Here is a 14,522-nt window from a genome sequence, read left to right as displayed (position 1 = left end):
CCCTCACCAGTCTTAGTGTCATCCAACCAAATGTTCTACTGTTTTAACAGAAACGGTCCTGTGTAGGCTACAGCATATTCTGAGTGCAATACTAGGAACATCCACTTGAGGAGGAACGAATCCGGTATAAGAATGACAGATAATGGATGTACTGATTCCAATGGTGTTTGCAATCAGTTATAGTTAGATACTGCCTGGCAGACTTCAGATAACTTTATATTGCGTTAACATAATACTAGCTTAACCAATTGAGAAAATGCAGACAAGATACTACTGTAGGTCACTGCAGGGTAAATACACTGTCCTGCACAGACACCAGGGCATCCTGCTGGCTGGGCCAGGGCTTTGTAGTGGGCCTTGATGTACGTCAGGGCATGTCCTGGGCCTGGTCTGCGTTGGCGATGGAGAAGGCTGACCTGTCACGATGTTCCTCGCCTCCACTTTCTACAACACAAAGCGCAACAGGACATGTGTAATGTCTGTACAATTGTTTTAACCTTCCTTGTGGATATGACAACACATAATAAGCTATTGTTTAATGTTCATACCACTATCTAAGCAGTGATTTACAGTCACAACTGAAGTCTGGAAACACATTGGGCATGTAGCCTTTATTTGAACACGGTTCAATATGACTTTGGTAAATGTTCCCTACTCTTTGTTGAGCCCCATTAATACTATAACAGTGTTTTTGTTGCACTTACAGACCCATATTGTCCCTCCTGTGTACCAAAATGAAGCTGTTTTTAAGGATGCAGAAAGGGTATAGAGAGAGTCACAGGATCTGTAATGTAAATTCTTAATGTTGTGAACACTTATGGAAGCTCAGGTTCTGCAGTGGCGATCATCTGGGTGATTTAGTGAGAGAGACCAGCAGTGGTGCTTAGTGTTGAGTGCTGGCTCTCAGCTTGTCTAAATCTCCATAATTGATGGGGAGACATTTTAATGCAGCGCCTGGGCAGGGGAGCATCTTCAGAAGACTCTGGAAGGAATGCTTTTACTGGTTGAGTACTGGAGCAGGTAAGGAATTTGAATAAAACTATCACCGGGAAAGTGTACCAAGAGGAAAACATGCTCAATGTTTTCATGTTTGCTCATTTTTGAGAGCCTAAATGTGCACTGAACCCCCCCCCCCCCCCCCCCCCCGCCTTGCAAGGTTAGAGAGAATGTTTCAGTAAAATAGTTATGTCATCATGTACTCACAGCATCATACACTTGCTTTGAGAGACAGATCTGAACTTCCAGTCCACCAATGTCGGTTTGAAGCTCGAAAATGCTCAGGTAGAGGTTGTTCACCTCCTGTTAAAGCATGGGAATAGTGGTTTTCGTAGCCATAACAGAATGTCATTCATTATTTCAATTGTTTGAATCAGCAGAGGCTGGTGAAAGGAGTGATAGGAGGACGTGCTCATTGTAATGGCAGGAATGGACTGAAGGGAACAGAGTCAAGCGTGGTCTCCATACGTTTGATAGTATTCCCTTCCAGCTATTACAATGAGCCTGTCCAATAGCACCTCCCACCAGCCTCTGTTTGACTAATCTTTCCATAGTTTGATGACAACACCATGATGTATCCATACCTCTTAATGTGGTCCAGTCCATCTCTAATGACTTGGTTTGGGCAGTCTCCTCAAATATTAACATCACAGTCACATTTATGCATTACGTTTAATATATTATCAATGTCTACAATTCTGCTTCATGAGTTTAAAGGATAATATATTGTGTACTCGGCTGAAACAAAATGTGGGTATTTGTTATTTTCACAGTACAATTGAATCTCAAGCTCTGTGATGATTGGATACAGATTTTCTTTAGAACAAAAGTCTCAAGACTCTGCTGCTGGAGAACAACGAAGGCTATTATTAGATTTTGCTCCAACTGAGCATTAAAAGCATTGATCTGCCGAGGTAATTATAAAGCAAAGTCACAACACCTACATGAGGCTGAGAGACGGCAGGTAGCCTAGTAACCGAAAGATTGCTGGATTGAATTCCCGAGTTGACAAGGTAAAAATCTGTCGTCATGCTCCTGAACAAGGCAGTTAATCCACTGGTAGGCCATCATTGTAAATAATAATTTGTTCTTAACTAGTTAAATAAAGGTTAAATAAAAAATAAAAAATCTTCAAACCTGGTGCGGCCAGCTGATTATTTATGTGATGAACACTACAGACTAGTAGACCCAACTGTATGTACTGTACTGTGTATTATGGGGTCACAGATTATTTCATTATGACCCACCTGTATTGTGAGGTAATCGACCCTAACCCCACTCCACCTGCTCTGGATGTCGTCGATGAGGCTCTTGAAGTGCTCAATCTTGGTGATAATGGCCTCCTTGGTGGTGGACAGGCCATCGATCTGGGTCTTGTAGGTGCCGATGGCGAAGGTGAGCAGGATAGAAGTGCTTGCAGTGCCGCCCTCCCCGGGTTGGTGAACATGGAGATATTGGCCCTCAGCACAGCGTTGGTCTGCTCCAGAGAGCGAGCCTGGGGACCACAGAGAGTGAGAGGCCAGATCGATGAATACTGTACACACATTGATTTCTATTAGGTTAACACACAGACATACAGTCTGGTGATGTTCCTCTCCATGAATGGGTCTGAATTTCAATGAGCTTGAATGATTTTGGACATTGATGTTCAGGACATTCCAATGGGCCCGTTTTATTTTGCCAGACCAAATCACATGCACAATATACAAACAATACATGCGTAATATGTTTTAGCATGTTAACAATGTTGAATGCATACATGAGCATTGCTATCAATTCCAAAACAAGGACACTCTGAAACTATCCTCAATTGGGTTTCGATTGAAGCACAGACATTAATTATGGTAGGTCAATGTATGAAAAATACTCACAGGATTGGGTTGTGGAGGATGTTGATGGGTAGATGGAATACTGATAAACATAATGCTAATAATTGTGTTTGTTCAAGCAGAAATACAAATATTGAGTTTAATTTGGTTGTTCGAGTACAAATGCACTTAAAATATTACTGTGATAGAAAAATGTATACAATTTCATTAAAAGTCTGAAACAGTGGCTAAATACCAACATCAACTTTCACTGATTATTGATTATAGTCATTAAAACATAATGTCTGTATGACGTGTAATGTTTATGTGACATACCTTGTCAATAATGGTGGCAAACCTTCAGCTCCCCCTTTTCCTTTAGGCAGGTCACCTGGACTGTGTTGAGGGAGGGCAGCGAGGGGTCGATGCTGGGCACGGGGCTGAGACCACCCACGTCACCACCCACTGCGGTGGTGGAGCTCAGGAAGGACGGGTTGCCTCAGATCTTGAAGATCCGGCCACCCAAGTGAGCCCTGAGTGGGGCCACTCCAGCCCTGAACCCTGCTGCCCCGCCACCACCTCCTCCTAGAGCCAGGGCATGTCCACCTATTCCCATCCCAAGACCACCTCCTCCTAGAGCCAGGGCATGTCCACCTATTCCCATCCCAAGACCACCTCCTCCTAGAGCCAGGGCATGTCCACCTATTCCCATCCCAAGACCACCTCCTCCTAGAGCCAGGGCATGTCCACCTATTCCCATCCCAAGACCACCTCCTCCTAGAGCCAGGGCATGTCCACCTATTCCCATCCCAAGACCACCTCCTCCTAGAGCCAGGGCATGTCCACCTATTCCCATCCCAAGACCACCTCCTCCTAGAGCCAGGGCATGTCCACCTATTCCCATCCCAAGACCACCTCCTCCTAGAGCCAGGGCATGTCCACCTATTCCCATCCCAAGACCACCTCCTCCTAGAGCCAGGGCATGTCCTCCTATTCCCATCCCAAGACCACCTCCTCCTAGAGCCAGGGCATGTCCACCTATTCCCATCCCAAGACCACCTCCTCCTAGAGCCAGGGCATGTCCACCTATTCCCATCCCAAGACCACCTCCTCCTAGAGCCAGGGCATGTCCTCCTATTCCCATCCCAAGACCACCTCCTCCTAGAGCCAGGGCATGTCCACCTATTCCCATCCCAAGACCACCTCCTCCTAGAGCCAGGGCATGTCCTCCTATTCCCATCCCAAGACCACCTCCTCCTAGAGCCAGGGCATGTCCACCTATTCCCATCCCAAGACCACCTCCTCCTAGAGCCAGGGCATGTCCACCTATTCCCATCCCAAGACCACCTCCTCCTAGAGCCAGGGCATGTCCACCTATTCCCATCCCAAGACCACCTCCTCCTAGAGCCAGGGCATGTCCACCTATTCCCATCCCAAGACCACCTCCTCCTAGAGCCAGGGCATGTCCACCTATTCCCATCCCAAGACCACCTCCTCCTAGAGCCAGGGCATGTCCACCTATTCCCATCCCAAGACCACCTCCTCCTAGAGCCAGGGCATGTCCACCTATTCCCATCCCAAGACCACCTCCTCCTAGAGCCAGGGCATGTCCACCTATTCCCATCCCAAGACCACCTCCTCCTAGAGCCAGGGCATGTCCACCTATTCCCATCCCAAGACCACCTCCTCCTAGAGCCAGGGCATGTCCACCTATTCCCATCCCAAGACCACCTCCTCCTAGAGCCAGGGCATGTCCACCTATTCCCATCCCAAGACCACCTCCTCCTAGAGCCAGGGCATGTCCACCTATTCCCATCCCAAGACCACCTCCTCCTAGAGCCAGGGCATGTCCACCTATTCCCATCCCAAGACCACCTCCTCCTAGAGCCAGGGCATGTCCTCCTATTCCCATCCCAAGACCACCTCCTCCTAGAGCCAGGGCATGTCCACCTATTCCCATCCCAAGACCACCTCCTCCTAGAGCCAGGGCATGTCCACCTATTCCCATCCCAAGACCACCTCCTCCTAGAGCCAGGGCATGTCCTCCTATTCCCATCCCAAGACCACCTCCTCCTAGAGCCAGGGCATGTCCACCTATTCCCATCCCAAGACCACCTCCTCCTAGAGCCAGGGCATGTCCTCCTATTCCCATCCCAAGACCACCTCCTCCTAGAGCCAGGGCATGTCCTCCTATTCCCATCCCACCACCACCTCCTCCACCTCCTATTCCCATCCCACCACCACCTCCTCCTAGAGCCAGGGCATGTCCACCTATTCCCATCCCACCACCACCTCCTCCTAGAGCCAGGGCATGTCCACCTATTCCCATCCCACCACCACCTCTTCCACCTCCTATTCCCATCCCACCACCACCTCCTCCTAGAGCCAGGGCATGTCCACCTATTCCCATCCCACCACCACCTCCTCCACCTCCTATTCCCATCCCACCACCACCTCCTCCTAGAGCCAGGGCATGTCCTCCTATTCCCATCCCAAGACCACCTCCTCCACCTCCTATTCCCAGCCCTCCCCATCCCTGAGCCCTCCTCTCATGCCGAGCTCCGCTGGTCCACCCCCCCCAATTCCAAAAGATCTGGAGAGGGCCAGTTCGGCCCCTCCGCCACCAGCTCCACCGCTCCTGCCCCCAGAGAAGAGCCTGTTGCGCCCATAGGTGAACCCCAAACCTCACCGCCCCCCACTGATTCTCAGGTTAGTCTCCACCATGTCAGCAGCCTCAAAGCTGGGGTGTCCAAGATGAGTTCCCTAGTTATAGACAGACGGACTGCCAGCCTCCCAGGGGTTTATATACACTAGGGGTGCCCATTTGCTGGGGAGGCGGCTCACGTCACTGCAGGTAGCTGGGCTTACAGACAGGCCAGCGTCTGCCCGACAGATGTCGGGAGAGATACTGCTGCCCCCCAGGCGACCAGGGACTGATGTCTTTCCAGAAGCTCAGCCTCCCTGACTCGTGTTGCCTTGGCACTGGATGGATGTTCTTCTTGACAATAAGGGTGCACTTACTTTGGCTCTTTCACTAAAGCCTTTTAATTGCCTGGCAAGGACTGATCTCCGTTTTATCTTCCAGTGTCGTGCTATCGAGCCGTCGTTTTTGGAGATTGTACCGCTTCACTGAAGGCGTCGCTCATAAATCATTCACAGGGATCACTGCACATTCTTGGATTATCATCCCCTAAGGATGAGCAGCAGGGCCTTTGACAGATGTATATGGTATGCAACATACTGCATCAGACTATAGGAGCTTCAGCATTCTACCCACCTGGAGGGTGGTAATGGATGTGCGGCTTTCCACAATATACAATGTAGAGTAAAAACGTTTTTCATCATCTAGAAAAGTGCATTCCAAATCCATCATCCTTTTGAATGGACCGAGTTCAGTTCTAGATCATCTCCTTTGTCCAATCCACTAGGCTCAAACTTGTCCATACACATATCAGCCCGAATGGCGAAAAAGTAAACATGCAGCTCGTGTTGAGTTTTTGCTTCCTTTATAACCTTGTAATGCAAATCCAATTACAAAGAGTAAATAGCAGGGATCTATTTGTCCCCACAGTCGCCAATGAAATTAGTCTGTGGACAGATCCGGTGAGAGACTCCCAACAGCAGGGATTTATTTTCAGCCAGGGATTTATTTTATTTAACCTTTATTTATCCAGGCGAGTCAATTAAGAACAAATTCTTATTTACAATGACGACCCCGGGCTGTTTTTTTAGGAAACAATTAGGAACATGCTCTTCTGGCACCTGGCAAAGGGCCTTAGCCTCACTAGTTACCACAGCCACAAGGTCATTAAGCTGCCAATTTCTACAATGTATTATTAAAATTCTATTCTAACCCTAACATTAACCATACTGCCAACCTTATGCCTAACCTTAAATTAAAACCAAATAGCACATTTGTTTTCAGGAATTTTTATCATAGCCAATTTTGACTGGCTGTGCTATCCAATGGAAATCCACTGCCATAGACTCCTGTTAGAGAACCTGTAAAAGCACTCAAATACCCAATGATCCAATCAGGAGAGGTAGGTGTGACTTTAGATTCAATAAGATCAAGGAACCCCTTGGGTTACTGATAGAGCCAAGGTCGATTTAAGACACATTTTGGTTGAATGCATTCACTTGTGCAACTGACTAGGCATCCCCTTTCTTTGAGAGGATCATCCATTCTACCCTCAAAGTGAGGCTCAGAATGCACAAGAGTTTTCCAACATCACAATGTTCCATTAATATTACAAGTTACATGTAATGGTAATATTTAAGATGAATAAAGTTAATATTCAGTTTAGAGTAATTAACACAATGCTTAGCATATTTGTTTTCCGTTTCTGTAATATTCATGATTTCCATTGTTCTATTTGTTACTCATTTGTGTAGGCCGGGTTGATGGTCACTAGACTTGATAAGGGATGTTCTCATATCGTTTGATAGTGATTGACACCAGAGTTACTGAAGGTACAAGGACCGATGACACTATTATTGTATTGACGGTATTATGAACACTGTGTGATTCTGTTGCAGCTGGCAAAGTCAATGGTCATGTCCGAATACCCATAGGCCTACTTGCGTTTTAAATAGTCTGCATTTTAGGTAGACCTATGTGACAAAAAGCTGTATAGTAAGCCTATGTGAAATGTCAAATTCAGCATGCTTTAAATGCTGGGATGTCATACTTATTTTGGCTTCTCCTCTAGTTTTAGAATTTGCTGCACACTATTGAGGACGATTATCGTCTTTCGAGATTTAAGTGTCTGACAACATGTGATAATCACCTTAGGGGACGTGCTGTACCAATCTGACATTCTCAGTAGTATGAGCCGAGTGCAGCCCAAACATCTTACTGCGGCTATAGCCTAGCATGCTGATATTTGTTGCTTAATGCATTCGTTAACAGAAGGGTATACTACAAAGCAGGATCAAGGAGTTCGTTATCAATAGTTATTTCTGGTTGCTCATCAAAGTAGCAGAGCCCTCAGTACGTTCTAAATTTTATGTAGTACGATTAATACACATCAGAGGCTGCTGCTGCTGGGAAGAGCTATAGGAGCACGGGCTCATTGTATTGGCTGGAATGGAATATGAAATGAGTCAAATGTGGTTTTCATGTGTTTTATACAGTTCCATTTATTCCATTCCACCCAATACAATGAGCCCGTGCTCCTATAGCTCCTCTGGTACATAGTATTCAGTAAGTAGTAGCCTAGGCAAGCCAGATTTTGGACAAGGCCACTGTCTTTGGTTTTGACTGACTTCGTACAAGCATCTTGCGCTGATGTGTAGATAACTTTTGGTAGCCTACTGTCTGATTAGAATGGGCCTGTCTCCAAGAGACCCGTTAGACATTTTCTATGCTTCTGTTCTGGAGGCGTCTCCCTGAATTATTGTATTAAACTCTATTGATCTTTGATTGGTATTATCAATGACTGCTCTCCTTTTTGTTCACCTGGAAATGTTTTGTTACACCAGTATTCTGTTTGACGTAACGTGGCTCAAGGTAGAAAAGGAGACAAAATATGACAAAGAAAATAAGCATGAAGAAATATTTATGATGCCCCATTTATTACATTTCAGAGGGTACATTATAAATACTGGACTGCTATAGGCTATTAGGACTCACTGGCACATGAAAGAATTAAATCTGGAACAGTGCATTATTACAAACCAAACGCATTGTGCCCTACAAGAAGTCACACATGCTAGAACCTACAGTCATCTTCAAGACATTAAAGAAAATATTGATGTCCTTTATATCAACAACCAATAAAAATGCATAATTTTAATTAAACTATGTATCTCTGAAAATAATTATTTGAGGCCATTTCTAAATACAGTCTGCACTGCCTAACCGCAACAAATGTCAACTTAAACCGCTTGCCACACTTTTAGCAAAGCCAAAAGCCCGAAGTAGGTTTGTGAGACCTTGTCAAACATGACATAAAAGCTTTATTTGATAGCTCCTTCAAAACGTTGTGAAAGGGTGCCAAAGCACATGCCAATCAGAGAGTCTGGTTCCTCATAAGGTATTTTCCTACATCTATTTGCTCTTCGTTTGAAAGCGTTGTACAAATAAAATCAAATGGATTGAGACTAAGAGGAATGCATGGTCGCCAGAGCATATTACATAAAATAATGATTTATAAAGTGAAGCTTGTTCTGTGGAACTGGTTTTAAGAAGTTTGATTGAACTTTTGGGGAAATGTTTCTTTAGATAAAAATCTAATTCTACCATTTGCAAGTCCAGTAGTAGAAATAGTTGCAGAAATAAATACTTTAGAATACTTGGACAACTAGCAATTTACATCTACACAACGAAATTGTGCTAGGGGCACGTGAACGTATCTACATTTCAGCACCATGGACAGCGCTCTTTCGAGTGGGCCTGGGATTTCACAACCACGGACAGCGCTCTTTCTTTGTGGCCTGTCTTCAATTTACAATACTCTACCAAATGGTCCTTTGCTGAAATTATTCCACAAATGTATTCCAATATACTGACGGACTCTACTTTTATACACGATTTACAAACGTGGCACATATCAATCCACTCGGTGTGATTTGTGATGAAAATGGCAAACATAGTTCCTTGAGGTCATATTGTTTGTTTTTGTGCCATATTGCTTTCCCAGTTAATCCCAAATTTATGTTTTTTGTCAGTTACACCTGAACTATAACGTGGATGTTGATTATTTACAAAGTCCCAACACTTTCAATTGCAGCGTTATCAAGACAAGACGACCGTTTCCAGCACTTGTCCGTCTCCTTGCTCAATGTGTGCCATATCCAATTCTGACGCATTATTTGTAATGGGTAAGGTACCGACGTCCTCCTGAATGTGATAACTGGTATTTTGGACAGCGGAGTGTGGCCGGTGTTCGCCATCTCGAGGCGATGGTCGGACAATAATGCATGGTCTCATAGGCTCTCTCTTCGCCTTGGTGGACGGGCTGAGGTTGTCACGCTCGTATTCCTCCTGGGCACGTTGGATCTTCCTCTTCTTCATTCTCCTCTTGTTAAAGTGAAATGCTGCCAGGGAAACCAATATTATCCCAATTATCATGGCCACCAGCACCATGAGCGCAAAGGTCGAGGAGAACGGTTGGAAGAAGCGGCCAATTTGGTCCATGCAGGTACCATTGGTTTGGGAAGCTCCGTTGTAGATGCACAGTGGTATGGAGAGACCCACATCCTCGGACTCCTTGTTTGTCATTTCGTTGGGCTTTGATTTTCACTTCGGGGTAGTAATATGTCCTCTCCAACCTCAGCGCGACGAGGCAAATGGAATCAAAGGCCTTGACTGTCCCATTAGATTTACCTAAATGGAAATTAAAACCCCGTTGAGAACAGTGTCAACATGTTAAGAATACAATAAGGCAATGACATTGTGTAGCGAGACTACAGCGGTCTGCATATGCCATCAGTGTATAGGCTCACCATTCACGGCACGCCCGATTAAATTATTTAAATAATTGAGAGAACTATTAGGCGTGCGTAATTGCGCGTCAGTTTTGAGATTACAACAAATGTATGGCTCCAGAACAGAAATCATAATTATATTTGGACGCCAGAGCCATAATACAATTCCAATCAATTTACTGCAAAAGTTCCTATGTGAATAGGGAAAACACACACTTGAGACGTGCATCTGCAGCATCCAGGCTACTACAATTACAATGAAACGAATGTACTTACATGAAACAATATGTGGTCACCATGATTTGAGCTAGGCTATTTTCAAGAGTCAGAAATTCAAGAAAACACTTGGAATATTTCAGTCTGTTCGTTTATGTTTGAGGGAAAAAATAGATGTTTTAATCTCTTACCTGGTGAAACTGTCTAGTCGAAGCCGTTTCAGAGTCGAGGACCGGCCGGAGTGGCGATATGGGGAGCAGAGAGAATGATCATGGATCGCAATGACGTATCACACAATGCGAAAGCTGTACTCTGTCCACACACACCCACAGTGGATGCACATCTGTGTTCCACATTCATCACTTGAGTCTACATTGCAGGCTCCTCTGCCTTCTGAAAAGCTTAGAGGAAACGTATACAGTAGAACATCAAGCGTAGCCTATACGACCTACAGATACGCGATCAATAAACTGAAAAAACGCCTTGAACCCCAACGTACATTATATTGGTCACATGCACGCACTTCAGCAAAAGCATGCAACATAGTGTGGAGCTGTTCCCACGACACTGGTGCTGAAATCATCTGCACAGCATCACGACTACAAACAGACATGTCTACCTAAGACTATCGACATTGCATTTCACTCACTTTTACTTTTCACATGGTCATATTTGACCCTGATGCATTGGGACTGCCATGGTGATGCAGGTTGTCTAAAAGGAAAGCTGGTGTCAAAAGGAATTGATAGAGATTACTGGTATTCATGAGGGGGGGGGGGGGGGGGGGCAGAAATAACTCTAAATCAATCACTTCACATAAGTAAACTTGAAGTATCACTGGACTGTATTTGTAGTAGACTAAAGCAGCATTTCCTTGTCAAGATAGGCTAGTGGGCCCAATTGTACACAGCAAGTTACATTTGTAAAGTAGGCCTAAGTGGCCCATTGTAAAAACAAATGCTTGACTTAGCCAACAGTAAAAGCAGATCTTAGAACTGTCAATGCCAGAGTTTACAGTCAGGATCTTATACAAATGGTTTGAGTCTACTGAAGGGGAGCTGGTAAATCAAATTACACCATTTCCTGTGGTAAAGGATAAATACATGCAACATGATTTCACGAACTCACTGTAAAACTGATGTTTAGCCAAAAGATGCAAACATCCAGCAAGACATAATGTAAGCTAAATGTTTTCAAATGTGCAACCAGGTTGCCCAAATTCCCGACCAATATGCAGGGCTCATTCGCTCCTGAAAATGATGACATTACCCATGTCCAAATTATGACTTTGAGGATGCAAGAACCTTGAGGACCATACATTAGAAAAAGTTGAAGTTTAACCTGGACCTCTGTCTCTTAAAATCATTGACGTAGTTGCACGTGGTCAAACACTGTTAGCTGTTCCCATCAGATAACCTGACAGATTTAGCCCTGTGCTAACCTGAGAGTTTGGCGGGATTATATCCGGTTGAAATACCTTATTAGCCAATTAAAATCATTGCTATAGTTGGACGTGATCTAACACTTGTTCATGAAAGCGCACTTAACAGCAGTCCAATGGCACGTTCTGAAAATCAAAGCACTAGATCACATGCATTTGTCTGACAGGTCATATAGCTGGCTTCACACTGTAGAGCGCCTAGAACTCCTCGTATTTGTCGTAGACGGTGAATGGGTTCGAATCCCACTTTAGTCCTTGAATTTAGAGGTTTAAAATATCTCCCTGGTGGCCAAGTTGACCTATTTTATGTAATGCCATTGGTTGGTGGATATAAAGTCTGAAATATTTGATTGGCTGATGCAGAATTTGTGACAGGAAAAAAATCACTGTCAGCTGGTGAGGTTAGCATAGGGCTAACGTATGCCAGGTTATTTGATGGGACCAGCTATAATGTAGCGTTCTATCACATGCTACGTTGCTACGTCAACTACGTTGACGATTGTAATTGGCAGATGCACATTTTGAGAAGGAGGTTTAATTTAATTTTTCAAATATTTGCAAGTATGGACCCCTGTCAGAGTCAGATGAGGAAAGGTAAAAGCTGAGCTCGCATAACATGCTGACCACACCACTTGCTGTTGCATGCGCGAGCATCGCAAAATAAATGTACACAATCATGTTATTCAATCATTGCACCCACACTGCTTTCGTTTGCGTTGACGTTCGACGTGCTGCAAGTCCTGCCTCTCCCATCTCCTCATTGTTTTTTAGGAGCATATACCCATGTGGGTGATTGAAATATGAACTGGGGTCCACACTCCATTCGGTTGTGGTAATGCACCTTAAAGTTGGTTGCCAACCGCCATATAAAGTCCAAAGAAGAACCCTGAAGGACGAGAGCTTACTAGAAGCTGATCAATTGTTGGAGTAGAGGACCTTGTGCATTTCAGATAAAATAACAACCCAATGTTTATATCCCAGGACAAATTAACTTGCAACAGCAAGCTAGCCAACTAAATTGCCATAAATGTTTAATGCTTTTTGACCTGTCCCCAAAATTAATATAGTTGGTTCAGAGTTTGTTTTGATATTTCAACCTGCATGTCCTGATTGTGTTTGGTGTGGGGGGACAAAATCAACATGCGCGCAATAGCAGACACACATACGCGGTCTGGTCAGCTTGTAAGGTGAAGCAGCAGCACTGATCGCCCCAGGCAGATTTGGTTATAGTTTTTTAAACAGAGCAGAGGAGCATCTTGCATCGTAGTAAAAAATAAATAGAACAGTAGTGTATGTACTATTACGCGTGTGTAGCACATGGGGATGTGTGAAACTTACGTCTCATTATCTAGCTTTTGAGGTGGTGCGATCGGCGTAAGATGCTTGAGGGCGGTGGTCACGTGTGTTTGTGAAGGAGAGGTACTGCGTTGGTGCCAGGTATGGGCAGAATTGGGAGGAAGTGGTACTCGCCAAGCAAGCATCGTGACATCCTTTTCAAGTGCAATGATGTCCGAGGGAAAAAAAAACGTAGTTTTAAGTAACCTCTTTGTTGTTGCAATATCGCAAACGGACGTTGCAGTTTCACTGCTATGGATTCCAGAAGTATAGTATAAAGGAGGTTCAATGAGTTAGCCAGCTAAATATTCTGAAATAACTTCTTATTTTTAATAAAGATAAGCTTGAAATATGCATGGTCTAATTGATTCAACAAACAAAAAAACATGTTTAGCTTCCATAATAAATCAGAAAATCAACAGTTATTTTTGGTTGTTTATCAAAGTTAGCTGACTGACTCATTTATCCTGCTTTGCAGTATACCCCTCAGTTTCAAGATCATGGGAGAAGTTAAAATAGATCATCATCATTTTGTTCAACTTTGACTTCATTTTTATTTTTAACCTCAAATCAAGGAAGTGCCTGCAATCCAATGTAAACTTTTGTCAATCCCATTTTGGTGTCAAAACTCCTGGTTGGGAACCCCAACCTAGAGGATAGTATAAGCAAACACTCCTGAGTCCATACACACATTAATAAATGATTGTTGCATCTTGGGGCCTGGCAGAGGTTCTCTCTCCACTGTGTTCAATCGTTAACAAGGTGAACTCGTTAGACAAACACAGACAGAATCATTGTTTCTCATTGCCGTGACTGATAATGACTAGGAAAATTACACTATTTACAAAGACAGGGAGATTTTCTTTCCCCCACAAAAATGCCTGAATTGAACTCATCACTCACAGTGAAATGTGACTGATATCTGAGTCACGCTGCATTACAGCAAACATTACCATGAGATGTGCATGGAATATCAACATACTGCACACACTCAAGATGACAAACTAGACCTTATAACATCAACAAGGTAACAAGGAAAATAAAAGTCTACAAATGGAACCATCTACTCAATGCTATACCATGGCAATGGTATATAGGGGCAGGGTTATTTTCTACCCCTCTACACTATTACAAGGGCCAGTTCTGAGAAGCATTGGTAATACTGAGACAAAGATGTTGATAATAAGTGACCAAAGAGGAGCTTGAGGGCTATGGTCTTTTGGCCATATGAGTGGATTGGAGTGGGTCATGCTTGTCCTCTGTGCATAAAGAAAGGAAGATAAGGATGGAAAAGG

General features: G+C 44.2%; 1 protein-coding gene and 1 pseudogene across 1 annotated transcript; both read right to left on the bottom strand.

Moving 5' to 3' along the window:
* Nucleotides 1-229: 229 nt before the first annotated feature.
* Nucleotides 230-5,528, bottom strand: LOC139418164 (thread biopolymer filament subunit alpha-like; annotated as a pseudogene).
* A 2,859-nt stretch (nt 5,529-8,387) lies between these two features.
* Nucleotides 8,388-10,922, bottom strand: LOC139419479 (uncharacterized protein C11orf87 homolog). The gene is made up of 2 exons (XM_071169429.1): nt 10,643-10,922; nt 8,388-10,134 (listed from the first exon to the last, which is right to left on the bottom strand). Exon 2 carries the CDS (start codon nt 10,027-10,029, stop codon nt 9,544-9,546), a length of 486 nt encoding a protein of 161 aa, XP_071025530.1. The 5' UTR covers nt 10,030-10,134; nt 10,643-10,922; the 3' UTR covers nt 8,388-9,543.
* Between the last annotated feature and the right edge of the window lie 3,600 nt (nt 10,923-14,522).

This window comes from Oncorhynchus clarkii, chromosome 10, assembly GCF_045791955.1.
Source record: "Oncorhynchus clarkii lewisi isolate Uvic-CL-2024 chromosome 10, UVic_Ocla_1.0, whole genome shotgun sequence".
NCBI classification, from domain to species: Eukaryota; Metazoa; Chordata; class Actinopteri; order Salmoniformes; family Salmonidae; genus Oncorhynchus; species Oncorhynchus clarkii.
The sequence above is the reverse complement of the archived record's forward strand: the minus strand, read 5'-3'. Positions and strand labels throughout refer to the sequence as shown.